This window comes from Canis aureus, chromosome 32 (genome assembly GCF_053574225.1).
Source record: "Canis aureus isolate CA01 chromosome 32, VMU_Caureus_v.1.0, whole genome shotgun sequence".
Lineage (NCBI taxonomy): Eukaryota > Metazoa > Chordata > Mammalia > Carnivora > Canidae > Canis > Canis aureus.
Genome location: NC_135642.1, coordinates 37,006,901 through 37,034,414, shown reverse-complemented (window position 1 = coordinate 37,034,414; position 27,514 = coordinate 37,006,901). Strand labels below are relative to the sequence as shown.

At 45.4% G+C, this 27,514-nt stretch overlaps 2 protein-coding genes across 8 annotated transcripts in view; one reads left to right on the top strand and one right to left on the bottom strand.

The window, feature by feature from the left end:
* Window positions 1-250: 250 nt before the first annotated feature.
* On the top strand, window positions 251-10,254 carry CALML4 (calmodulin like 4). 2 transcript variants are annotated; one of them, XM_077881639.1, is made up of 5 exons: window positions 251-702; window positions 803-833; window positions 5,110-5,250; window positions 6,934-7,122; window positions 9,914-10,254. In XM_077881639.1, exons 1-5 carry the CDS (start codon window positions 700-702, stop codon window positions 10,009-10,011), a joined length of 462 nt encoding a protein of 153 aa, XP_077737765.1. In that variant the 5' UTR covers window positions 251-699; the 3' UTR covers window positions 10,012-10,254. The 2 variants fall into 2 exon arrangements, with proteins under 2 accessions (XP_077737765.1, XP_077737766.1); XM_077881640.1 differs by lacking the exons at window positions 251-702; window positions 803-833 and adding an exon at window positions 4,782-5,006.
* Window positions 10,255-12,600: 2,346 nt separating this feature from the next.
* PIAS1 (protein inhibitor of activated STAT 1) overlaps window positions 12,601-27,514 on the bottom strand; it is a 115,623-nt gene continuing 100,709 nt past the window's right edge. For 5 of the 6 annotated variants that reach the window (XM_077881632.1, XM_077881636.1, XM_077881635.1 and 2 more), the window contains 6 exons: window positions 26,729-26,889; window positions 24,698-24,828; window positions 23,287-23,467; window positions 19,349-19,491; window positions 17,234-17,271; window positions 12,601-16,651 (listed from right to left, as the gene is read on the bottom strand). In XM_077881632.1, coding sequence (XP_077737758.1) covers window positions 16,358-16,651; window positions 17,234-17,271; window positions 19,349-19,491; window positions 23,287-23,467; window positions 24,698-24,828; window positions 26,729-26,889 — 948 coding nt within the window. In that variant the 3' untranslated portion in view covers window positions 12,601-16,357. The remainder of the gene's footprint in view (window positions 16,652-17,233; window positions 17,272-19,348; window positions 19,492-23,286; window positions 23,468-24,697; window positions 24,829-26,728; window positions 26,890-27,514) is intronic. The other variant, XM_077881638.1, reaches the window with a different exon arrangement.

Here is a 27,514-nt window from a genome sequence, read left to right as displayed (position 1 = left end):
ACCCCGCCCTGGGCCGCCCTTTTTGATCACTCCAGGATGCCTTGCCTCCTCCCCTCCTCCGGGAGCCCCTGCCCAAACAGGGTAATTCCCAGGGGCTCCCCCAGCCTCGGCTCTGCACCCCCTGCCCCTGGCCTCCAAGGCCCCTCCTCTCCCGCCTCCTGCATCCCACCATCCTTCCTCAGCCCCAACAGAGGGGCCTCGACCCCCGCCGAAAGCCTCCGGGTGTAGAAGCAGATGTGAGGAGGTGAGGCAGGGACGTCACCTGGGGGAGGAGAGACCCTTCCACGCGGAGGTTGGTCGGGAGAGAAGGGGCAGAGCAGACCGGGGCCTGGAGCAAGCGGGCAGGTGCAGCCCTCACCGGGACCCACTCCTCCCCTGGGCCCGGCCCCGCCAGCGCAGCACAGCCTGTTGGCCCCGAGGAGGCCCCGGGGAGGCGAGGGCTCCCCGCAGACAGGGAGCCGGCTCGGAGGGGAGGAAGGCCCAGGGCAGCACCCCCGGGGGGGCGGGGGGACGGGGGACCCGCCGCTGCGGCCGCTGGAACCCGACCCGGGCGCCCGGCCCGTCCCCGGGGCAGCGCGTTCATCACGGGGCCTCACCCCGCCCCGCGGACTTTGCCCTGGAAGCCGCAGGAGCCGAGGAGCGGCGGCCCTGGGAGCCCCAGCCCCAGCCCGAGCCCGCCGGCGACCGCCCGACGCCCCGATGGTGGGTGGGGGTGGGGGTGGGGGTGGGGGTGGGGGTGGGGGCCGGGGCCGGGGCGGGGGCCGGGGCGCCCTCCCTGACTGTCTTCCTCCCTCCGCTGCAGGCCAAGTTCCTTTCCCAGGACCAGATTAATGGTAGGTCGGCTCTGCTCTTTAATTAGCGACTCGCTGCAAAATGTGGGGCTCATTAGGCAATTTGCTGTGCTGGGTGTGCGGGCGGGGGAGGGCGCGGGGGCGCGGGCTGCGGGGGCGCGGACGGGGGAGCGAGGGCCTCGCCTTGGCCAGTGCGACTGGCAGGTGGGCGGACGCGAGGGGGCGCTCGCCCGGTGCCTCCGGCCGAACGCTGGATGGGGGAGGGCAGGGGAGGGCAGGGCAGGGCAGGGCAGGGCCGGGCCGGGCAGCGGGGCCACCTGTAACTGGCTGGCGTGAGGGCGGAACGAAAGAAGGGGCTGCGAGGGCAGAGGCCCCGGGTCCGCCCTCTGGCAGGCGCCCCGGCTCCTGGGCCTCGGTCTCCGCATCTGTGAAATGGGGGCGGGCTGAGGTGGCCCCTGCGTCCGCCGCCCTGACGTCGGGCCCAGTTTGGGCGTCCGGAGCGTTTCGTCCCCGCGCCCAGCAGGCCTCAGTGAGGCCCGGAGTTGTGTTTCCAGGAGGCCCGGAGGGGAGAGTTGGGTTACACGGAACGGAGCGCGGACCTGCGCGGGGGTGGGGGTGGGGGTGGCGGAGGCAGCAGAGCCCAGCGAGGGTCCCGCAGGCGCTGGAGGTGCTTAGGTTACGTGGGTAACCATAGTGCTGGGTCCCCGGAGGCGGGTCTGCAGCGGGTGGGTGGCTTGCAGGCCCCAGGGGGGCACCTCGTCTTAGACGGCGCCGCATCCTCACCCCAAGACCCCCAAGACGAAGGTAAAAACCTAAGGCCTCTGCGTGGGGACAGGCTGCGTGGCGACTCAAGCTGGGGTCTAGCTGTCGGCCTCGGGAACTTTCCTCCACCTCCAACCAGCCCACGCCAGGTTCTGAGGCTCAGTGACCCCCGCTCCTGGCACCTGTGAAGCTCCCAGGAGGGAGGAAGGGAAGCTTCCCCATGGATTCTGGTATCAGACACCAGGAAGGTGGCCGCTCGCGTCTCCTGGATGCAGGTTGCACACAGGTGGCCCGCTCCAGTGGGAAGGGCAGGGGCTTGGAGGCAGCAGGCCTGGGGCCCAGTCACCTCTCAGCCTCCGCTTTCTGGTCTGTGAAGTCGGGAGAATGCCCCGGCCTCCCAGGGCGCTGTGAGCAAGGGGCAGAGACAGGTCAGCCCGGGGCCCGGCTCCTGCCAGGTGTCGCCCGGACTCACTCTAGGACCCACTCATTCTTAGGATTTTTAGATTTTGAATTGCCTCTTCAAATCAGCCATTCTTAAACCGTGTAGCAGCAGAGTTTCAATCCCTGCATGGAGACAGCATAACCCTATTGGCATCCGTGGTGCTGAAGACTTGCAAGAGGTCTCACTTTTAATGAATGTAATTTGTACAAGGGTGAGAAATAGCGTAACGGTGGCTCACTTAGCAGATTGAATGACAATACATTCATTGGGGAAGGAGTTGCATTCACTGACATGCGACCTCCCTTGGCAAACCGTGTTAAATGGAAACTAGGTTGGCAGCGGACACGAGAGTTGGCAAAACTCACTCGTGATGATCAACTGGCTGGAACGGGACCTAGAATAGCGCATATTTTATTATCATTTATAAGCCGTGTGCTCCACAGCCTGCACGGCTGTAGAGGGTATTAGAAGACTTGCCATACATAGATCATGGAGCCGGTTATTCTAAACATCCCCTAGCACACACCTGGTGCTATCCTAGGCCCTGGGGAGGATTCTTTCCTGTCCCGGGGCACTTGCATTTTCAAAGGGAAGACCTCGGGGGGCTTTTCAACCTGATTTATTCTTTCCTTCACCAAATACGAGTCCTTTTTTTTTTTCTGCGCCAGCTCACTTCTAGGCACTAAGATACGGCCGCCAACATGATAGACAAAAGCCTTTTGCTCACTCACACAACAAAAGCGGTAACATATATAGGGTGTCAAATGGCCTGCCCATCAGAATAGGCCAGAAAGGGGGAGCAAGGAGGTGTGGAGGTCGTGGGGCTGCGAGGAGAGCGGCCTGCTATCCTGTGCCAGCACCAGAGTCCCAGGGCAGGTCTGGCCGGCCAGGTGTTTTGATGGTAGATTTTGTCAAGGTGGGAAGATCTAACAGGAGGAGATGGGATCCATTTGCCCCTGGCCCTGCTGATGGCAGGGGCACGGTCCCCATTACTGACCCATGTGGGAGAGGAAGTGTGCCCACCTGTAGGGCCTGGCCCACTCCAGGTCCCAGGGGTGTGATGACCGCCCTCCAGCGCTGGCCAGCCAGGGACAACTGTCAAAGGAGGAGGTCTCAGAGCGCAAAGTCAGACAGAAGCAGGGCGTGGCCGTGAGAGGTCCCCAGGAAGGGTGCTCTGGGCGTTTTAAGCCCCACGCGCGCGGGGTGGCTCTGTCCCCTATGTAGGGTGATGGCGTCACCCCTGCTGGCACTGGGCCCTCTTGGAGGGAATTAGGTTTTGCAGGAACCAAAGGTGGGATCTTAGGCCAGGCTCTGGGGCTGCTTCCCCTGGGCCACTTTAGCTCCTGCCTCCTGGTCATGTCTGTGTTCTGGCTTTCTCCAAGCCCATGCTCTGGAAAGTTCTGAAAAGGGCTAGGCCTTTCTCTTCAGCCTCTCCACAGGCACAAAGGTAGCTAACTGTCTCCAAACCCTGCCAGGGAGCCTGTCGTTTATTAGCAGCACCCCTGAAATCCTCAAGGAGAGGCCTTAATTGGGGAACACAAAGGGGCCTTGGGGCAGGAGCTGCGGGCCCTCCTCCGCCTCCCCCGCTCCCTTCTGCCCCCTGGTGGCTTGGCCTAGGAATCCAGGGTGCAGAGTGGCCTCGTGGTGGAGCTCTGTTTCAGGAGCCAGACTGCCTCCCCACCCCAGCCCCCCCCAGGCCCTCAGCTGCCCCAGCCTTCGGTGGCCCGGTGCACCATGGGAACCGTAGAGGCCCTGCATGACGCGTCAGGGGCCACTGCAGGATGGGCCGGGTGGAGAGCTCAGCAGGGTGAGCCTGCCACTGTTGCTGTTACGTCCGCTGAGGAGCGGCTGGCCCAGCCTCTGGGAGCGGGTGCTGAGAGGCCCTGGTGCGGCTCACCCAGTGGCTCCCCCTGTAGGCCTCAGGAGTTGGAGGGTCACCTGGGCAGCTCTTGACCAATTCTTTTTTTTTTTTTTTTAATTTATCCATTTGAGAGAGGGAGCACGAATGGAAGGGAAAGGCAGAGGCAGAGGAAGAGGAAGAAGCAGGCTCCTGAACAGGGAGCCTGATGCGGGACTTGAACCCTGGACCCCGGGATCATGACCTGAGCCGAAGGCAGACACTTAACCACCTGAGCCACCCGGGTGCCCCAGCTCCTGACCAGTTCTGATGGCAGCCCCACCCCAGCCTGAATCTGACTCTTTAGGTGGTGGTGACAGTGGCAGTGACGGGGCGCAGGCCTCTTCCCCAGCTCCCCGCTGGCCTCCTCGTGCTCCCGAGGCAGGGAGCTGGGCTCCCTGCGCCCTGACACTGGTCTGGAGGAGCCTTAGCTCCAGCAACTGGGTGGAGAGAGCAGCCAGCCAGATCCGTCAGAGCCTGGGGGCAGCCTGCGGTAAGAGCAGGACCAGGGCGTGTGTCGGAGGACAGCCTGGAGGTGGCAGGCTGGAGAGGGATGCAGCCGTGCTCACAGAAGTGGTGATAACCGTCACCTCGTAGAAGAGCCCTTCTCTGCCAGGCCTTCCCAGAGAGGGGGGAGCCTCTCAATAACCCGGAGCCATTATTTCCCAGGGGCCCCACATCAGCTGTCCTTGCGAAGGCACCCTGGAGTCTACACGCCCTGCTGTGGCCCCTGGGGCTCCACGGGCAGGCCCTGGAGGGTGGGATTGCTTTCCTTTGGGCTTAGTCAGTCATGGAAGGGGAGAAAAGAGGAAAAGAAAACAGAGAAGGAAGGGAGGGGCTTGAGCAGGAAGGGGGCCAGAGGGAGGAAGCAGAAGGGAAGTCAGGAGGGGGAGGGGACAGGGTTGCCAGATAAAGCACAGGCCACCCAGCAAAAGTTGGGTTTCAGATTAGCCACAAAAGCTTTTTAGTATAAGTATATCCCATGCCAAATGTGGGATATACTTATACTAAAGATGTCCTCCTGGTTTATCTGAGATTCAGCTTAGCCTGGCAGCCCTGTATTTTTCTTTGCGGTTGTCTGGCAACTCTAAGAGGGGAGAAGAGTCAGCAAAAGGCAGGGGCAGAGAAGGGAAAGGAAGGGGGCGAGGGCAGAGAAGGCCCGGGGCCTGGGAGGGGAGAGCTGGCGCCGCTAACCCTTCTTTCCCGGCTGTGCGCAGAGTACAAGGAGTGCTTCTCCCTGTACGACAAGGAGCAGCGCGGCAGGATAAAAGCCACTGACCTCCTGGTGGTGATGAGGTGCTTGGGGGCCAGCCCAACACCAGGGGAGGTGCAGCGCCACCTGCAGAGTCACAAGATCGGTGAGTGGGCTGGGCCAGAGGGGATGCTGGAGGGGATGGCCACGTGGGCGGCCACCTGCGGCTGTGGTCCTGGGGTGGGGCCCAGCAGGCGGGTGCGGGTCGTGGGGGCGTGAGGAGCTCAGACATTTGGGGGGCAGCTATGGAGACATCTGGCCAGGTGTGCTGTGTATCCCTCAGGCTTCCTCGAATCCCCACAGCAACCGGCGACATCCCCCTCTGTCACAGAGAACCACAGGATCTAGGCGATCCGTCACGGTTATCACAAGCCTGCAGCAGAGACAGTGCTCACAGGGATCCCAGGTGTTATGATGGGACAGTTTCCCTTCACTGGGTATCTGTCACATGCTGAGCTCAAACAGCTCGGGGAAGGAGGCACCATCCTACTGTTTTACAGGTTTAAGGATCAAGGTTCAGAGCCATTAGGTAACTTGCCCAAGTTCTTAAGCCGATGGTGGCGTCAGGGTTGGGACCTGATTCTTCTTTCAAAGACTGACCTCCTAAAAATGATGCAACACCCGAGAAAAAAGGTAGAAGGAAACCCACACAAGACGCTACCAAATTGTTGTCTCTGGTGATGCAATTAGGGATGATTTTCATTCCCTTTATTGTTGTTCCTTGTATGTTTGACAATGGGAACATCTAGGGCTTTCATAGCCAGGAACAAGCTTTATTTTTTAAAAAACAAAAATAACAATAAAAAAATAAAATAAAATAAAATAAATATAAAACAAAAATAAAAAAAACAAACAGAGAGGTGTCAGAGGCCGGGTGGATGTTTGCATTGGTAGCTGGACACACAGGAAGGAAAGACTGGCCCAGAGGAAGTAGACTGGAAAGAGCACTTGACCTGGAGCCCAGAGGCGACTTCTCAGTGTCTGGACCTCGCCTCCTCCTCTTGCAGATGGGCTTGCACCATAGGCTAGGGTTACTCTCAGGTCCCATCAGGAAGTACCCACGGCAGCGCTGGGAGCCCATCGGGGGGGCGGGCCTCTGAAGATCTGGAGCTGGGTGATGGGGTGCTCGGTGACTGCGAGACCCTGTTCCCAGCTCTAAAGGGGTGGTGGTTTCCTTTGGCTTCTGTCTCCTCCAAACAGGAAGTTGTGGTCAGGGGAAGCTCTGATTTCCTGCAGTTGTAGCGGGTGAGGCCCCCAGGCGTGCTTGGAGGAGGGGGGTGCTGGGGAGACTAGGGCAGAGGCCGCGGGGAGGGGGAGGGCAGGTGGGACTGGGGCTTGAGGTGTCAGGCAGGGTCATCTGTCCCTCCTTGTGGATATGCTGCAGTGGCCACCGAGGAGCGATGGATGCACAGAGTACTTCCCTCCAGTCCAGGGCCAGAGGGAAGCACCTGGAAGGGAGCAGAGGACGTGGGCCCCACCCTGGTCCTGCCACTGCTCTGTGAAGTGACTGCACACTCTGGGGCCTCCATCTCCTTAGTGGGCAAGATGGGGCTATGGTAATCTTGGTCACTGAGGATTATTGAAAGGATTAGGGAGGCAGATGCATGGTGGGGGCTCAGTGGGAGGGCCTGCCTCCTCCTCAGGACAACATTGTTGCCATCGTGGCACCTCCTGAATTAGGGGGCCATTGAGCAGCCCATGAGGACTTGGGCTAGGGGGGTGGCATTTAGCTTCTTCAGGATGAGCCTTTCCCTCCCTGCTCACTCTGCTGTGTTTGGGGGTTTCCCAGACAGAGATGGGGAGCTGGATTTCTCCACTTTCCTGACCATTATGCACATGCAAATAAAACAAGAGGATCCAAAGAAAGAAATTCTCTTGGCCATGTTGATGGCAGACAAGGAGAAGAAAGGCTACATCATGGCATCCGAGCTACGGTCCAAACTCATGAAACTAGGGGAGAAACTCACCCACAAGGAAGGTAAAGGCCTGGGTCCCTCTTTCCCAGCAGTGGGGGAGGAGGGGGGAGCTGGGGGAAGGACACCAAAGCCTGATCCCTGCCGGCAGGACCGTGCAGACATTGCCTGTGGTGCTTGCCCCAGGGGGCTGCGCCTAGATGTCTCGCTAGGTGGCCGCCGGAAGAACTAGGGGCCAGAGTGACAGAGGAAGTCCACCAGGGTGAAGGGAAGGCCTGTGGAGAGACAGCTAGGATCTCCTTGGGCCTTCATTTATGCTCACAAGACCCCTTGGGGCGCCAGTGTTCCCCATATAGGGACAAACAGGTGACAGGAACGGCTGGCAGACCTGGGGCTTGAATGCAAGTCTATTAGACACACATACGCCCCCTCGCTCTTTCCTCTTGCCAAAGCTGTCTTCTGAGGTTGTTGCTGATGCCAAATTTCCAAACTGAGATGCTACTTTGCCCCCTCTTCTCATGACTCAGCCAGTTCTAAGAGCTCTTCCAGAAGGAGCGTGTGGTGGCCTTTGCCTCACAGCTTCCAGCAGGCCTGTCTTGCTGCCTCGGAGCAGGATGAGGGACCGGATGAGGGACAAGGGGCTTGTGGCCCACACCCTGGGGACCTTGGAGGAAGTGACCTCCCGTGCTGGGCTGTCAGCTGCCTTTCTTCCAGCCTCGCCCCTCGGCCCCGTCACAGCAGCTGTCCCAGGTCCGAGGCCAGAGGCTGGCATTTCCAGTTAGGCTACTGGGCCCATCTGTGGTTGGGGATGGGAGCACAGGGCTAGGACACACCAGGCAGGAGGGAAAGGCTTTCAGTAATGGTGGCCCTTTAGCCGCTGGTTGGATCTCAACAGATCAGTGGCTTGAATTAAATGTGACCCCTGGCTCCCCCTCCTTCTGGGGGCCCTTAGAGGAGTTTCTTAACCACTCTCACCCTCTCCTCTCACCCTCCTTGGTTTCTTGGTTGGGAAACGACGTTACAATAGACAATCCCCCAGGTGCCTCCAAGAGCTAACATTCTGTGAAGCACTCTACTTAGATTTTATCTGCAGTCACTAAGGCACAACGCAAAGCATTTAAAAATAGCGCTACAGACGGCACATTGAGCTTTCCCTGCATTTTCAGGCTGGCAGCGACCGTGATCTCATCCTTCGCTGTGGCTGTGTTCATGTGAACGGGGGGAAGCATGGGCTCTCCTTCCCTCTCAGGCTCTGAGGACACTGTCCGGCCTTTTATGTTCCAGGTGGAGTGTTGGCAGCGGAGGCCCAGCTGGGGCCTGCATTCTTCTGGTTAATGATCTCTGTCTAAAGCAATACCATGGCCCCAGACTCGCACACAGCTCTTGTTTGTTTAACCAGGGAAGAAACATTTCAAACAGACTGGTAATGTGTTCCAGACAGGCAGGAAGACCCATTTCCCTTCCCCTTGCTGGGGGAGAGAGGAAAGATGATACTAGAAGTAGGAATCTTTTACCCTGGGTGACTGAAAGAAAATCTTCAGTTTTATTAAGAAGCTTCCTCCGAACAGCTGGAGAAGGCTGCTGGGGAGGCCTGGGACAGGCTGATGTCAGCACCCTGGGTCTTTATGGGTTCCGGGTAGACTGCCGCTCTACCCAGAAGCAGAAGCAGTGGTCAGTACTTGGCCCTGAAGCACAGCCCCTCTTCTGGGCAGGAGGGGGCTACAGGGCTCGATGCTGCAGGTGGTGTTGGACCTGACCACTGGAAAGGGTTGAACCAAATGGCTGACGGGTAGAAGCTTCTCCATGAAATAAGATAAATTACAGTCTCCTCAACATTCTAAAAATACTCAGAACTACCATCAGCTTAGGCACAGAGCATAGTAATTACATTTTAGAGGACGATGGATGGTTAAGCAGAGAAGCACAGGATACTTTCCAACTGCCCAGAATTATGTGTTGGGGCATCCAGTGCCAAGGAAGTTGACACAGGGCAGTGAAACAGTTTTTGCAAGGGGATGAGGATGGGCCCAAAGAGCCAAAAGCAGGTTGGCCCCAAGAGGCCACTGTGGAGAAATGGAAGCCAAAATGGTCTTCTCTTGCCAACATCTGGGACAAGCTAGTATTTTGTCCGAAGAATCCAGAAGTAAATGAAGTGATTTTTTTTTTTTTTGAGCAATGTCAGAGAACAATGACAGTTTTGTACACTTTGAGCTTTAGACACAGTTGAGTTTATTTTCTCTCATAATACCCCTACCCCCTAAACATACACATTTTAAAAAAGAGGTGATGGTGGCAGACACCACTTGTCACCAAGTCCCCTATTGGGGTGGGGCATGCCCATTAGGAAGGGAAGATAGGCAGGCCGGGGCAGGCCAAAGCTATGGGGAAGGGTGGCCCAGGACAGGGCTGCTGAGGATGTCTGTTCTGCTGGGAGGCTGAGAGGGTGGGCTGCAGAAGGTAACATCCATACCTAATACCAGATGTTTCTGGAAATACAGGCACGAGGGTCAGATCTTTTCTTAAAAAAACAAAAAACAAAACAAAACCGAAAAACCAAAAGACAAAGAAGCAAGCAAGCACAAGGTGGCTTCAGTGACTTACTGGTCACTGGCACACCTCCATACCCTTTACCCACGCCCCTGCAGAAAGCCTGAATAACTCAAAATTCAATCAGTGGTCTTCAGGGGCAGGGGGTGGCTTGTCCTGTTCTGTTCACTGGTTTATTTCCTGGCCTACAGGAACGGTCCATTGGACACAAGGGAAGACCTCTGGGGAGCCCCACCCCCCAGTAGCTAACGTGATGTCCTATACAATAACACTACAGCCAAACTGAAAAATTAATGTGATTTATTGCAGTGGATGATCTTTTCAAGGAAGCAAATATAGAACCAAATGGCAAAGTGAAGTATGATGAATTTATCCACAAGATCACCATTCCTGTGTGGGACCACTGAACGAAGAAAACGCGAGAGAGCACCTCCCCTGGGCCTGAAAATTCAGACTGAGAAGTGTTTTTAAAAAGAAAAAAAAGCTTTCCTTTCACTGGGGGGTGGGTGGGAGTGGGGGTGGGTAAACACAGCAGCAAGATGACATGACCTGACCGCAGCGCAGGGTAAAACTTAAGAGTGGCATGAAATGATTTCAGCCATGGCATTAGCATGTCTTTAATAAAAGATTTGTATTGATTTTAACAACTATCATTAGTCCAGCCTTTTATAGCATCGAAAGAGCATATGGTTTGGAGTTGGGCCTGGGTGGCTAAGTCATTTGACCCCTCAAAGCCTTGTCGGATCCTTGAACTTAAGTTGGATCGCTACTTCTTACCTCACAGAGCCTATTGAGGGTGGTCTGAGACAATGACTTGGAAACGCCGTAGCAAACTGTAGAGCACCATGCGATCCTGAGTTACCGAAGTGGCATGTCTCCTAAAAAGTGCAGTCTACCAAAAGTCACTATTCTGTATTTGGGTGCTGGAACCGTCTTCCACATTTCCAAGGTAAAGTCAGTGCTAGCGGAGAACTAGCATCAAGCAAAGAGCTAAAACAAACAAACGAAGAACTATGGTTAACATTTCTGGCAGCATCACAGGGCCACTGACAAATTCTGATTCCCAACACAACACATAGTGACATCGTTCAGGATATTCATTCATAAACACAGAGTATGGAGTGAAAACAGTCACGTTAAAACAAATAGCATCAGCCAAACGGCAGGAAGAGTGATCCGACTTTACAGCCCACACCAAAGGACACCAGATGTGACATGTTGCATTCATCAGAGCCTCGCAGATCTTGAGGAGCTCCGTCTGAATTTCAAGCTCTACTGTTATCACAGAGGGTCACGGCACCACGATGGTCTGCTCAACTGGGCCAAATTGATCATGGCTTCAAGCCATTTCCCCCCAAGACTAATGGAAAGTAATAAAGGGATGTAACAGGCCACAGCCACGATATAGCAAGAGGTCTGCCGGGACCTCTTCCAGCTGGAGCGGATTTTTAAGTGAGTTATGTAGCCAGGAGGTGCCAGGCTGGTGCTCCCTGTATGCTCAACAAATTTGTGGAACCACTGGTAGTGTCAGCACAGCCCTAAAAAGGGCTGGAGTCAGTCACACACCAGCATGTTGAGCAGGGGCAGGCCAGAGCTCTGAGCACAGAGATTTTCATCCTTATATGTATCAAAATTGGGCACTCTGGGCTGTGGCTTTGTTTAATGGCGCCTTAGTGGCTCAAGCAAAAGAAAACCAAATTAAGAGGGAGGTGGGTCTCTTGGGAGACACAAAACACAAATCTAAGGGCTAGGCGTGAGGGGAACCTCGAGGGACAGATCAGTCCTGGCCTTTCTATGACTATCTCCAGATGCTGTGGCCTCAGACCTAACCAAGGTCCTCAGAGAGGAGACTTTCATTTTCCCAGCAGTGTAACTGCCAGAGGGGGCAACTGGGAATTCCTAGGAGCTGTAGAAGGGTCTCAGTGGAGGCAGGCAGTAGATGGTCCAGACCCCCAAGCAGGTGAAGTTGTGATCGTCTAGCTGGGGGAGGCTGCAGGATGTGGGGGCACACCCAGGTTTTGTGCGGTCTGAGGCTTCTACTATGTGATGGCCTTCTTCCAAGAACACATGAATAGAAATACAGAATTGCTAGACTATTCTCAGGACCCTCACAGAGGCCAAAGTAGTAGGGCTGGGGGGCAGGCACTGGTACTTAAACTTCATTACCTGAAGGCTCCTCTGGCACCCCATAAAGAACCACTATATTTCACTTTCAGGCAAGGCTCAAGGAGCGTGGCCCCACATCTCTTTTTTTCTCATCATGGACATTAGGAAGCAAGTCCTGCACAGCTGCTCCGGAATACCACGGATGAGACAGTAGATACCTAGGAGTTAGATGGGACAGGAAAAGGAAGTTCTGGGCTAGAATAAACAAACAAGGGTACTTTCCCTCAAAGCTTTTTAAACTGCTACTAAATGGTCCCAGGATGGTTTTAAAGCAAGTCTTATTAATCTCATTTGCCTAATAGGAATCTGAAGTATAGCTTGCCAAAAACACCTAAGTGGTGTGGAGTGGTCATTAGAACCTGGGGCTCATCTCTGCTGACTCAGTGTTCCTAATTAAGGGTGTTCGGTGGCTAGGATTCTAAGATCCTGTGACAGGTTCTGATGTAAACCTCTCCCCCAGGAAAGGCTTTATATACTACCCCACGTCCAGGTTTCTTGTTCATTCCTGAAATTCCAGTTGGTTTACCTAGCACCTAGTGTTGTTTACAAAAAGGCCACCGTTCTTAGCACTCCAACTGCAGATTACTAAACAGATTAATTTAAAATTAAGCAGATGCTATGGTTCAGTACAAAGCTTACCATGTTTCAGTAAGAAAGGGGAATGATGGCCATATATGCATTACTTACCTCAAAGCATGTTGCAAGAGAATTAGTTAATTGCCATGCTTTGAAATCTCTGGATGAAAGGTGCTTTGGAAGCACAAAAGCATTATCATTTTTCTCATAGGGATTGTCCCTTGATACCCACAGTATATTTTACAGAAGACAAATTAACTGAAGGCTTTTCTTTTATTACATCTAAAGAGCTCTACATAAACAGGTAACATTCAATAGGTAAACAATTTTTTTCCAATGCATGTAATAAATATTTTCACTTGGTACTTTTATACAAACTGACATTGGTCTACTATACATTTTTAAAAGCCATTTTACTGGTTTGGCATGCGGTATGGAAATTCTAAGAGAGAAAGTTTTAAGGCAATGAATCACAGATTTAAGTTCATGGAATTTATGGTAACTTTTATATCTGTTTATATACATTTCCCCTTTGTTAATTAAACAATTAACAGCAGCGCACTCTGGGACCACCAGCTATTCTCCCTCCCTCTTTCTGAAATCCAAGCTTTGTGGTTTTTTTTTTTTAATTAAAAAACAATTCAACACGTATTGATAAAACAAAATTCTTACTAAAATAATTTTAAATGTGCTTTAAAGTCCTGAAGATCTTGAAGTGTCTTATGTATTTAAACTTGGAACTATTTAAAAATGTTCTTTCCACAATTAGTTCATTTAAAATTGGGATATATATTTTCATTCAATTTCAGACATTTGACTCTAAGGAAAATCTGCCAAAAAATCACATTTAACAGAAGCTTAAGTGCAATCTTTCCTAAGTCAGTAATGATACAGAAATGTGATAATGTCTAAGTTAACAGAAGAAAAATTTTAATGCTCAAAATAAATTAGTCAACCAAGTGTGGTTATGGTTAAGGTTCAGACTGTTTTAAAAAGATGTGTCCAATAATGCCCACAAAATGATTAAAAGCCACTTCAACCCTAAGTCAAACAGCTATTTTATCAAAGATGTGTGCGTGGGTGGGTGTGTGTGCATACACCCACCCACCCACACCTACACACAGAGAGTACTGTACAGAAACACAATCCTATGCACAACTATTATGAAAGACCACGGCAAGGGGACGGTGATAGCTTGCTGAAAAGACTCTGAGAACCACAATGTGTCCGCAGACAGCATGTCAACATTGGCATGGGCAGGGAAGCGAGGGTAGGCTAAGGAAAAACCAGATGAAATGACTATGCACTTCTTTTTTTAACTTAGGACAGTGCAGTGCATGACTGTACCAGTAACTAGTACAGATCAAGACAGTTTGATTGACTAGTATCAACCATGAGACCAACAGAATGATAGCTACCACTCAGGCAACACTTTGGAAAGTCAACAGAAAGAAACAAACTCCTTAGAGTGGAATGAACTAAAATCAAAAGACAATCGAATGGTTCATTTCTCCTTGTGGAGACATGACCAAAGCCACTAGACAGACATTTCTTTCTCCCTATTACCTGTTCTTCCCTTAGGTTGGCATAATGCAGGACACTGAGGGAAACTCACCATCCCCAAAACTGGGCTGAAGAAAGGAGAGGGATGGGTTTTCAACTGGATCAAAGTGTTTAGAATTCAGCATCATACACAAAGTTATTGATCAGAATTTTGAGGCCACTAATGACGTCATAAAAACAAACAAAAATACAGAAAACTATTCATTTTAGGTAGCTGAATTAATAGAAATGTTCCCTATTACGTGTGAAATAAGAAGCAACACCCCACAACTTGAGTGATTTCTATCCCAATCTGAATTTAGACACAAATTATGGTACCATTAAATATTAGCCTAAGTTAATATAGCTATGAGAGTTCTTAAAGAGTTTATTCACCATAAGAGCAGATTCATTAAAAAACTTAATTCCTGTTTTTACTGACAATGAATCTTTTGTTTTTATTGCAAATTGTTTAGTGACTATAACTCAGCCATGTATGTGTGGAATACACATGCGTAGGGGAAGACTATATAACTCACGTGTCACTCACACTTGTCTATAAATACATATATACACACACACATATACATATCAACACCAACTTGTTTTTCAAAATTCAAGTCAACAAATTAGTGGCAGAGAGATGCTGTAAAAACAGATATTATTTTTAGATGCCACACAGTCATGTGAACCGTTAATTTTATCATACAACTGAAGATACAGCCATCTTGAATACTACCCGGAAAAAGTAGGTTGCTTTGTTACCACTGCAAGGTTGAAACGACACTTTTATGCACAAAGGTGGTCCTTCATCAACTCTGTGAACAACTCTGAGAACATGAACAGTTGTGAAAGAAAAATCCAGTCTGGGAAACCAGTAATTGTTATGCCCCTTCCTTCTTTTTATCTTTTTTGTTAAACTGGTTAAGCCTCTCCATCAGCTAGAAGATACTTCCCACACCCTCAGGTACTCCCTGAAGAATGTGATACCTTCTCTAATGAGGATTTTGGAACACAAGTAGAACCACCTTCTTTCCCGCCAACCCACACTCATCTCCTGAAAAACAGTTCTCACTATATTTACATGTTCCATTATTAATAAATAGATCAGATTGATCCATGAATTCTAAAAAAAAAAAGAAAAATAAATCCACTTTCCTATGTCATGCTTCTCTTTAAAAGGTGAAGAACAAGTAAAACAAACAAGATAGCCAGGCTAAGAAAAAGAAGTACACTCAGAACGAGAGTAAAAATAACCAAGAATCAAGCCTATTTTTGCATTTCAACTGTTTATCAGATAGTGGATTTCTAGACTGACATGTGTGGTGCACTGTATTTTCCAAAGAGAATTCACTTTTAGGATAATTGACTTTCTTTCTTTTTCGAGGTGATGTAACCTTACCTCTGTCAGCTGCACAAGACACCCAACACGGCTTTCTAAGCTATTTTTACTTCCTACTTTGGCATGAAGATCTTATATGAAAACTTTTTACCCTGTGGCCAAAAAGGCAGGTGTTCACAGACTTGGTTTAAATACATAATACTGGCAATCCAAATTTAGAAGAAAGAACTAGACTAAAGTGTATTATTCACAGGTCTGCCAAGCCTACTTTACTCCAAATCCAGACAGCTTTACTCCAAATCTCTAAAACATATTCTCAGGGGGTATCTAGCAAATAAGAGAGAATATGTGATGGAGAACATGCAATTGGGATATCAATAAGGATGCTCATATGTGAGTTCAAGACCTTCAAAGCACTTTGAAAGAAGCAGGCAACTGATTTATCAACTGAATGCAAACTTGGGAGAAGGAACAGTAACAACAGAAAAATATACACAGACACACATACTGAACACACACCCCCACGAGCTAGGTCCTGAAAATACACAGGGAATGCAGTGGGACAGATGAGATTTATAACTTAAGGCTGGATAAAATATGCACACACACAAACAGAATCCAAGTCTGTCCTTTTTAGAAAATGGAAATGAAACTACCCCCCCTGCCCCCTCCCCGCAACAAAGAAAAGCCCACAATTTAAAACTTCATACATGCAATTCCTTTTGTTATTGCAAATAAAATAATGCCATTGAAGTAAAATAAAACCAAAACCATAGGACAAATGATGAAAAAAAAATCTTCAGAATCCAGAAAAAAAAAAAAAAATGAACTGAAGGTGGTTTGTGGGTACTGTTTTTTTTTTTTCTTTTTTTCTTTTCTTTCCTTTTTTTTTGGTTTTTTACAAGTGTTTTATCAGACAGGCAGTCTTAGATTTATATACAAAAGTAAAACTGAAAATATAGTTTTGTTCTCTGTACATTTCTTTTAATTTTTTCCCTAAAAAAAGGAAAAAAACACGCTTGTGTACTTTTCTAAACAGAATAAGGTAAAACATAGCACAAAGTTCTCTTCTTTCTGCCAAGTTCATTTAATCTGGGGTGGGGGTGGGAGCAGCAGAGGCAAGGGAATCAGTCCAATGAAATAATGTCTGGTATGATGCCAAAGATGGATGCCGTGTCCGTGCTGCTCCTGTTTGCGACAGTGTGGCTATGGCTCTCCCGCAGGCTGTTGGAGGACACGAGGCTGCTGTTACTGCCACTACTGCTTCCATTGGTGGTTGGCAGAGAAGTACTGCCTCCTGCACTTAACTGATCGAGAAACATCTGCGAGGAGGTATACGGGAAAAACCGAGACGAGTGTAAGAGGTCTTGATCATCTGACACTGCTGCTGCAGCAGCAGCCAGGAGGGAGGTGTTATAATGCTGGTGGGGAACAGAAGACACAAAACCCATCAGTTCTAATTCATAAACCTTCTTAGCAGAACACAGTCCTAAATTTCATATACACTGATTATCTGCTATGTCTGAGATATCTAATAAAATATTTCACAAAATCAAATGGCCTTATGTAATGATCACATCCTTGATCTTGAGAGACATTTCTGTATACCAAATACCAAAATAAAATTGGCACTGTTTTTCATTTTAATTTGTAATGCAAACAATTCTCAAAATTCTATTTCCAAAGAAGCATATGCTCATAAGCAGCAGGAAAGAAGACCGTCCACCCTTTTCCTCTTCTGGAGATATCTGGCAAAGAATTTATCAATTGACTTACTGCCTTGTTTCTTTATGAAAAAGTACTGGAAACCAACAAACAGATACTATTCTTACTATATACTCAGGCATGGTTGAAACAAGGGGATTTTTATTTAAATTCTTAAAACCTTAATAATAATGAGTAGGACTACCCTGATTTTCCTAAGAAATGTATCTTGTCTCTCAGTTACATTATTATATTTTAATGAGCAATTAAAACAACAGCATTTTTTTCATATAACATACCTGATTGTCTCCTGATAAGAAAGGAAAGAAATCTAATCCTGTGAGAAAAAAAATTATTTTAGTTTTGAAAAACAAAAGAACCCCCCCCCACCACCTCCCAATCCCCTAATACTCCAGAAACAAAAATCTGAAAATGTTAGTTCTAAATTCATTTAGAATTTAAACAAGACTGGACCTGAATGCTGAATGTCTCCCTCATCTCTAGATTACCAAGGCTGAAGTTCAAGCTTTAGCCATGACTTGCCCTCCTTATAACTCCATCTGTGGGGTCTACGTCATTGCTGCCCTATTGGATCCAACACTGATCCCTTAAACTGACAGAGCACTTTTCACCAAATCTTCTCATTGATTCCTCTTAAGAAACATTTCAAATTACTCTAATTTATTCCTCACAAGCACCTATGAGGTTTGTCATGATTACTAGCCTCATTTTATGAGTGAGAAAGTTTTACGCAGAGGGAAGTTAAGCAAGCTTTAGCACAGATTTTCTTTTTCTTTCTCAAATTTGCCCACTCACTACTAACTGTACCAGATTCTAAGTCAGAGATCCTCCAGTGGTAGGAGTGGGGAAAAGAGATCTGAGGGGCATCTGGTGGCTGGGGTGGTGCATCACAGAATGACCACCTCTGATCCCTGGCTGCCAGGGAGTCAATGCAAGCTGCCCCTTCTAAGCCCCAATCTTGTCTGTATCACTCAATGGGTAACAGGACGAAGAACAAGAAAACCCATTTGAATAAAATGCCTTACTATGAGATTGCAACTTGGGGGAAAGGACAACAAGCAGATGTAGAGAAAAATATGACAACAACACCGATACTTTGGAGATCCATTCACTGTCTACACTAGAACACATTATAACATGAGGATCTGCAAAATGGATAGCACTGTGGTTCCTGATAGTGAGATCTGGCAGTAGCCTAAGTGAGAAACAGGGCTGCACTGTCTGATAGAGTAGCCACTAACCCCATGATGTGGATCTAAATTCATTAAGTAAAATGAAAAACTTCAATTATTCAGTCACACTAGCCCTGTGTCAAAATGCTCAATAACTCTATGTGGCCAATGGCCACTATAAATTACAGCATTTCCCCTCACTGCAGAGAGTTCTTCTGGACACAGCTCAGAGAGGGTTTTCCTAACAATCACTAAGAATCTACTCAACTATCTCAGCTTCCAAGAATCTCTGTGTCGGATTCTTAGTCCCAGATTTTTCTGTAGGGGAGGGGTGGAGGGAAACTTCCACTTTACATTTTTGTATTAAATTTTCTACAATGAGCATATATCATTTTTAGAATAAAAATATTCTTAGATATACAAATTATTAAATTACGAAGATATAGGAGAACAAACAACCTTTTGATAATGTAAATAATTATAATCAACTCAAAATACATTGTGCAGTGAGTCCGCTGACATTTCAAACTACTTTTAGAAGAATCAGGTTCACTGGAACAAAAACTATAACTTGCCAATATCTCAATTCAGTACTATTCATTTATTTATTTATTTATTTTAAAAGATTTTATTTATTTATTCATGAGATACACACACAGAGAAAGAGAGAGAGAGAGAGGCAGAGACACAGGCAGAGAGAGAAGCAGGCTCCATGCAGGGAGCCCGATGTGGGACTCGATTCCGGGACTCCAGGATCATGCCCTGGGCTGAAGGCAGGTGCCAAACCATTGAGCCACCCAGGGATCCCCCTCAATTCAGTACTATTTAAAAGATAACACAACATAGTTACCCACAATGCCTGTTGCATTATAACTGGATTCAGGGAACACAGAGTAATTTTTATAAATATCAAAATTCAAAGCAACATATTGAAAGTCACCCCAAAACAATCTGCAGACTATTTTGAAGCTCACAAAACCTAAAGATTATCATACTACTTTCACCACTGGTAGTAAAATAATAGTTACCGATGAAGGTACAAACAAGAAATTGGATCTCTATTTATTTATGACCACAGTATATATATTTCTCCCAGTTCCCTAGGCCAAGCCACCGCTTTTTCAGTCTTTCCATTCTTCCTTAGACTCACCCAGAGGAAGACTATGTAGATGAAACATATTCATAATGCTATGTGACAAGAGAGAAGAACCGGTGACTCACCTTGTAGGTCATAAGGCATGGGTGTCATGTGGAAAGGATGCCTGTAGTCTTGGATGAGGGATGTATTAATGTAGCTTGTGTCTACAGCAGGGAGGCTCGGGGTGCGGGACACTGGAGATGCTTGATGTGGAAGACTTAATATGCTAGAAGGAAAGGTTCACATAATTTTCATGAGTCAGTTGAACTTCTAAGTTTAATAAGGGACTGCATCTCACAAAATGAATCCTAGGTTTTGTGCTGAAAATAAAAAGACAAGCAAAATAATATGTAATTTAGACTATCTTCATTACTAGGAGATAATCTGTATATACAGTAGCGCTTTCCAGGGGCTAAAGGGAGAAATGGATGGGTGCAGCAGCATATCCAACATTCATATATACCAAGCTGTCTCACCTACACTTTCTGAATGCACAGAGAAAGCATGGCTGAGACACTTCAGTAAGACATGAGTGAAAGGTATCTATAGCAGCTGCAATTCTGAAAACTTTTAAAAGTAAACACTAGAGTGCTGTCTAGTAAAGTATAGGTAAATCCTTGCAAAGAAAACACATACAGACAAGCCTGGGGGACAGTAGCAATCTGAGCAGTGGAGTTAACACCTGGCCCTCAGACTTGTAAGCTTTATGGAACAGAGATGAAGACAAGGAACTGTTTACCCTGGTGTCCCTAATGCCCTGCACGCTCACCAGCACATTGTTTGCATACAAGGCCTGCTAAATGAATGAAGGCAGCAAGATAAGAAGAGATGCTTCAAAATAAACAGGTGGTGGTGGAGAGGGAGAACAGAACTGAGGGAGGTTATGAGAGGGGAAGAGAACAAAATGAGGGATTCTGGAAGAACAGCATGAAATGTTTAAGTAGCTGAGAAGTTAAACCTTTTTTCTTTTTTAAAAAAGATTTATTCCAGAGAAAGAGAGAGCAAGCGAGCATGAACAGGTGAGTGAGCAGGGGTGAGAAGATCCCAAGCAGATACCACACTGAGTATCCCACTGAGTATCCCATGACTCCAACATCATGACCTGAGCCAAAACCAAAAAGTTGGATGCTTAACCGACTGCACCACCCAGGCGTCCCTAAATCCTTTTTCTTTACAAAAAATTAAGTAAAAAGCAAAAAGGAGAAAAAGAAATGAAAAAAAGAAGAACTGAAATGATTTTGAAAAGAAAAAGAAAGAATTCTAATATAAATATAGAGTCTAAACTCTTTAAGGTTAGGATGGTACTTACTCATTTTATTAAGCACAACCACAGAAGGGGCTAATAGGCATATAAATTATGGAAAGTAAAGAGAAAATAGGGTATAAAGAGGCTGATTTTTGCTTGTAAAACATATAAAGTACTTGGGTGTGGAGATCAACTTCAATGGTGTAATCCAAGTTCAGAATATTTCAAAAGAGGCCAAGGCTGGATTTTCAGGAATAGAATTCTAGTTATGGCCATCTACCACATTTTTATGAATGAGATATGAAGCATAAAATATACTCTCATCTACCTCATAAAAATGTTTTGTCTAATGGAAACTTAATTAAACCTCTTACATCTATAAAAAGTACCATTTTCCATTAGCTGTCTCTTCTGACAATGCCTAAGGGATTATAAGAGAGAAGAAAGCAGATCAGATATGTTAGCCTTTGAAAACATCTTGGCATACACCACACAGCAAAGGGAATTTCTGGATGAATACTAAACACTCGGTGGCTGAAGACAGTAAAATGTTTTACATTTACTAGTGTTTGCCTCTAATTCCTAACTGGCAACTTTTCTTTCAATTTTGTGATAATATTCTGAACATGCATTTCCACCTTTACATTGCACAGTAACAAATACAATATGCTTAGGGTTTAAGTTTTTATTTATTGGCTAGTTATTCTTGCAAAATGGCCACTAGTGTTGAATATGGCATTATCCTTCTAAAAATGTCATAAACTTTCAGGTTGCTTGTTTTTATAGGAAAATAGAGAAAGGTCTGGCATTTGTAAATATCATATCTGGATTTAATTGGTTACTCGGAAGCTTAGGAAGTAGTTAATGCATTTAATGTAATTTTTTAAACATAATAAACACACCTGTTTTTGGAAAAACAGCAAAGCAAACATCTAAAGATCTGAAATATTAGATTTCTAAACACTCAAAAGTTTCTTTTAAGGAAACGTTTATAGTCAAGAGAGCAAAATTACGGCATAGTTTATATATATATGTATGTGACTACTATAAATATTCTAAAGAGTAGAACGAACTTATACACAATGGTGCATTTAACCCATAAAAAGTATTTATATACCCAGAGATTTATGAAATACCTTTTAATGTTGCAATTATGGCATCTAAAAAAATAATACGATAATATGTGTTTGGCCATAGTATGGTTGGATAATGAATACAAAATATCTCAGAATCAAGATTCTATTGATATTTGTTCTAACTATAGCAGCTTCTGGCAATTTGACTTTTCTTTTTCTCCCACTCATATTCATAAAATAAGTTGGTGTAATAATAAGGTCAGTCTTATTGAGGAACAGCCATCAAGGTAGGCTTTCATCAGAGGTAAGTTTTCATAAAGTAGGATTTAAAGTAGAATTACTGTTTAGATAATTCTTTTTTTTTTTTTTTTTTTTTAAGAATGACATTGCTATTAATGTCTTTATTGCTGTCTGATGTGTGCTGATAAGCTACTCTAGAGTGAAAATACCAACTCGTGTAACAGGGTTTTATTGTATTATGAAGATTCCTCAAACAAAGTTTGTTTCTAACAAGCGAGTTATGTATTTATCACAATTATGCTTTTACTGTTGCAACTCTTACCTTTCAAATAACTACAAACATCCTCAAATAGAAGATCTTTTATCTCATCAAACAGTCTCAAACCTGAAAAGGATTTCACTCCAAGCATGAAAATGCCTGCTTTGGGTCTGATGTTAACTCTCTCTCTTGAACCCTGAAATCTCGCAACAATGCCTTCTGTGGACCTTCCTTCTCACTTAACATTCTTTCTTCAGGCACTACTGTTTGTTGGAAGGAGATTTTTTGAATAGCTCCTATTCGGTTCCAATAAGCTACACCATTCTCCTGATACATACCTAAAAAGGGCACACCTATTTCTAGATTTACCTTTAGTGTGCTACAATTGTGCTTTAGTAAAACATGCAATCTCTTTGTTGAGAATCCTTGGTTTGTCTCATGAGGCTGAGTCTATTTAAGAGTACACCTAGAGCTAGCTACTTGTTTTACCATCTTCTACAAAACGCTAAACTCTTTAAGGTTAGGACGGTACTTACTCATTTTATTAAGCACAAGGTGTTTTACCTAAAGTAGATAACAGTGTTTGCTAAACTGAACTGAAGCATAACCAAGGTACATTATTACTGATATGAAACTAATAGGAAATATGGGAAATGAGTCTGCAAAACAAAAAGCACTGTGCCCTGCAACTTCAGTCTCCAACTTCTTTCACTGCCAACTTCAAACACTATGAGGCAGGTTTAAAGCATTCCCCTGGTCTTCCTACTTGAAAGACTCAACTCAGGATTAATCTTACAGCATACATTTCCAGTTTGAGTAAATGTTCTAAATCCTATGAGCAACATTAAGATTCCGTAAGAACTGAAGAGGTTTCTCAGTCCCTACTCCTGAATCAGACTTGGGGGAATAGGGGAGTGACGTGTGTTTTAATGAGCCCTCTGGGTGACTCTGCTGTACACCAAAGTTTGAGAACCCCTGTACTAGAGTATCCTTTGGTATGATAAATACTGTATCCAAGGAACTCCTTTAATGTATTACCCCAGCCCCTCAAGAATATCACACACCTGGGGAAAAGCCAACCTACACTTTGATTACTCAGTTAAGTTTTACAATCATGCATAATCATTTTATTAGGCAGATCTTTTAAATCGTATTGCAAAATTAACTCTCACAATGACTTTTTAAGGTCTCAGTACTTACCCTTTATTATTTAGTGGTGATGTGGGAGATAGGGAAGGACAGGTCCTCTTGGCAGAAGGCTCTTCCTCCTCTTCATCAGAGGAACTGTCTATGGTTAAGTCAATCACCTCTACTTTCTTATTTTTATTTGAGGACTGGTGGTGAGAAGCCACCTGATGCTCCAATGTGGAGCTCAAGCATCCTGTGTGGGAATGATCAAAACACAAGGCAAAAAGGACATATGATACGTCTCTTTTTTCCTCAGTGTGCCTATGGATTAGTTTATCAATTACGGGGTAGGAATACAATATTGCTGGGGTCTGAGAGTAGCTCCAGTTTCCTAAGCTTAAAACTACTACTTTATTATTGGTTGTTAAAGATTTTCTTTGTTTGTAAGACAATTCTGAATTACGGCAAACAATCAAAATATATGTCTACTTCAGAATAAAAGCAGTTTGAGGGTAAAGACTATATATTACATATGTACTTGAGATACTTAAGAAATGTATGGTAATAGCAAAACAGCAAAAACAACTAAAAATCAGAAAAACAATAATATAAATGAATCTTTCTTTACCAAATCTCTTAAAAATCCAAAATTACCATTTCAAAAATATGAACTTACAAATGACTTAGTAGATTATGTTACTTTTAAATCTTGTATCCCAGGGACGCCTGGGTAGCTCAGTGGTTGAGTGTTTGCCTTTGGCTTAGGGCGTGATCCCAGAGTCCCAGGATCAGGTCCTGCGTCAGGCTTCCTGCATGGAGTCTGCTTCTCCCCCTGCCTATGTCTCTGCCTCTCTCTCCCTGTGTCTTTCATGAGTAAATAAATAAAATCTTTAAAACAAAATAAATCTTGATTCCCCAAATTTTTAAAGTTGGCAAAGTGAATTTAAAAGGAGTTTTACTGCTTCTGAACATTCTTAAAAAATATTTTATTTATTTATTTGACAGAGAGAGAACAAGCAGAGTGAGTGGCAGGCAGAGGGAGAGGGAGAAGCAGGCTTCCCAATGAGCAGGGAGCCCCGAAGTGGGGCTCAATCCCAGGAACCCAGGATCATGACCTAAGCCAAAGGCAGATGCTTAACCGACTGAGGCACCTAGATGCCCTCTACTTCTGAACATTTAGTCAATAATTTAATAATAGTTTTTGAGCTACCCATGAACTGCTGAGTTTTTCAGAAGTGTATACTTTTTTTTAAAAAGTTTTTTTTTTTTTCCCCAGTAATCGCTACACCCAATGCGAGGCTCAAACTCACAAATCCGAGATCAAGAAAGTCACGTTTTGCTGAGATGAGCCAGCCAGGTGCTCCCGGAAATATATACGTTTTAATACTGAAAAGCAGGGCTAGCAGCGGTAAACCGCTACTGAAAAGCTGGCTCCCCCAACAGCAGGGAGACTGCCCCACCCTTCTGGAAAACCAGCACTCACCATCAACTCCATTGTACGAGGCAGAGACTTCCTGTACTTCCTTTTTTGATCTCATAGGTGCCCAAGAGCCATCTTCCTTAAACTGTATCTCATCGCAGTCTGTACAGTACTTTAGGATTTCCATAAACAAGCTACAAAAAACATGTGGTCTTTTGAATATCACATTGTGTATGAAAACAGGCTAAAGTACTGCTGTTCAAAAAACATTCCGACCTCCAATGTTTTGTACACGTATAGATGAGAAAGAAGAAAGAATAGACAAGTTGTATTTGTTCTTAAAACCTATATTGGGGAAATATTACTTAGATTATGGGTACCTTATACAAGGTACCTTATATAACCATGAAAAATGAGGTTTTCAAATATTTTAATACTGTGGGAAAATATTTCACAGGAAAGTGGGAAGAGGCCAAGAAAATAAAATTCTACATTGTAAAAATAAAATTCTGTGGGCGAATGGTATACAAAGAGCAGTTATTTCTGAGTGGTGACATCATGACTATTTCTTTTTCTCCTTTATATTCTTGTGCATTGTCCAAATTGTCTACAATAAGCGTATCTTATTGAAGCAATACATACAAAAATATGTACTGAATGTTACCTCTCCTTGAAAAATATGCAGATATTAAGAAATGAGATTTGCAAAAATATGTAAAACTGTCCAATTCTGAAATGAAGCCAAAGGATAAAAAATATTAATACTGTACAATCCAGTCAGAAAATACATCAGAAAGCCCTTTTATTTTCCTATGTTTTTCCATTTTTCTTTAGATGTGTGTATAAATACATGTATGCATATACGGCTTTTAAAATAAAAAAGGAAAAAATTGATGGAGCACTATACAGCGCTGGTAAAGTATTACTCAATTTATTTTATTATTATTATTTTTTAAATATTTTATTTATTTTTAAATGAGAGACAGAGGGTGGAGGGGCAGAGACACAGGCAGAGGGAGAAGCAGGTTCCATGCAGGGAGCCTGACATGGGACTCGATCCCGGGTCTCCAGATCAGGCCTGGGATGAAGGTGGCGCTAAACCGTTGAGCCACCCGGGCTGCCCAGTATTACTCAATTTAGATTTATTAATGATCACCGTCATTTCTCAATGATTAAATGTAAAACATTTAAGTGACACATTTACGTTTTTCCCATGATTGGTCTGCTATTTTTCAAGCTCGAGGTGACACTATATTGCTAAATGTATCCCCTTCCTAATAGTACATCTTCAGACTCCTAGGTTTTCTCAAATGCTGTAGGTAAGCTGCCTTAAGTGTTTTGCTGGAAGTATAGGAACTGTCAAGAAGATCCTTCTTTCCGCAATTTATTTTTGTTCAGTGGCAAAAAGGACAAGGAAGGAGGCTAGTGGATAAGGGGTACATTTAGAGAAACATTCCAAGATGTCTGGAAGGAGAGATAAAACATAAGAGTGTTAAATAAAAAAAAGAGAGACTGTTATGACTGTTATGATGCTGTAGGTGAACAAGAAAGACAAAGACAAGTATTTCAGAGGAAACAGAGAAACCAAGAAAGCTGCTATTCAGCATGCTGATCAGTTTAGGCAGTCTTTACAGTGGGGAATAGGTATGATGAACCATGACTGAAGCAAGAGAAAAATCTGCAAAAACAGGTTAACTTCCACTAAAAAGTCCAATTTGGGTGAGCTTAAGTTAACCAGAGTTTCACAGTGCTTTCACTCTTTCTCTAAGGTCTGCATGGCTTGGGGTAGATGGATTCATGTGAGAAAAAGGTGTAAGCATACCCTGCTCAGAACCAATGGTACTTTAAATGGTAAAAGTAAGGAGACACAAATGGTAAAGAATGCACTTCCCAAATAGGAGGATGTCAGTTTAAAAAGGAAAAATACTCGTGATAGTACTTACTTTGAAAAGTGTGAATTTCTAGAATCAAGAAAATCCTAAAAATGTATTACTCAGAAAACACTACCTGTAGAATTTTCAACCTAAACCTGGTTGGATAACAAATCCAGATAACAGATGGCCATTCCATGGTAAACACTTTAAATTGACATACCCATCAATAATAAGGTGTTCGTATGGAGCCTTCTTATCACAGACAGGACAAACCCAGGTTGGTTTTTTCTCATTCATCTGAATATAAAGAGTTGCATCAAAACACTGCAGATGAGAACATGTCAGGGCCCGACATGGAATTGTCAGCCGCATTTTACCAAGCTTTAAAAGAGGGAGACAAAAGTAAATATTAGACAACTGTTATTCAATTTAAGTTTTGATAAAAATCTCCTGAAACACAGTATGTATGTATTCTAACTTAAAGCATATTATATTTACTTTCTGTCAATATGGAGGAACATTAAACACATTTTCTATGAAACCTACATGTTAAAAAATTATACTATATCTTTAGATATTAAACACAGTGACTATGGAAGTCTACAGCAAGGGTTATTCCCACCCTCATCCCCAAGCTCACAGATCAGCTTATGGAGTAAAGAATCATGAACTCCTTAAAATGATATGCAAAATTCTGTAAGTTTGTGCATTTCCCTAGGGATAGCACTTTAAGAGTTTTAAAATTTATTCATTTGAAAGAGAGAGAGAGGGAAAGAAAGAGAGCATGCACACACATGTGCACAAGTGTGGGAGGGAGGGGCAGAGCAGGAAGGAGATGCATACTCCCCACTTAGCAGGGGGTCCAATGCTGGGGCTCAACCCCAACCCCGGGATCACGACCTGAGGCCAAAGCAGACCCTTAACCGACTGACCCACACAGGTGCCCCACCAAATTCTTAGAGTAGTCTGTGATCCAAAAAAGTTTAAGAATCACTTTACTAGGGAT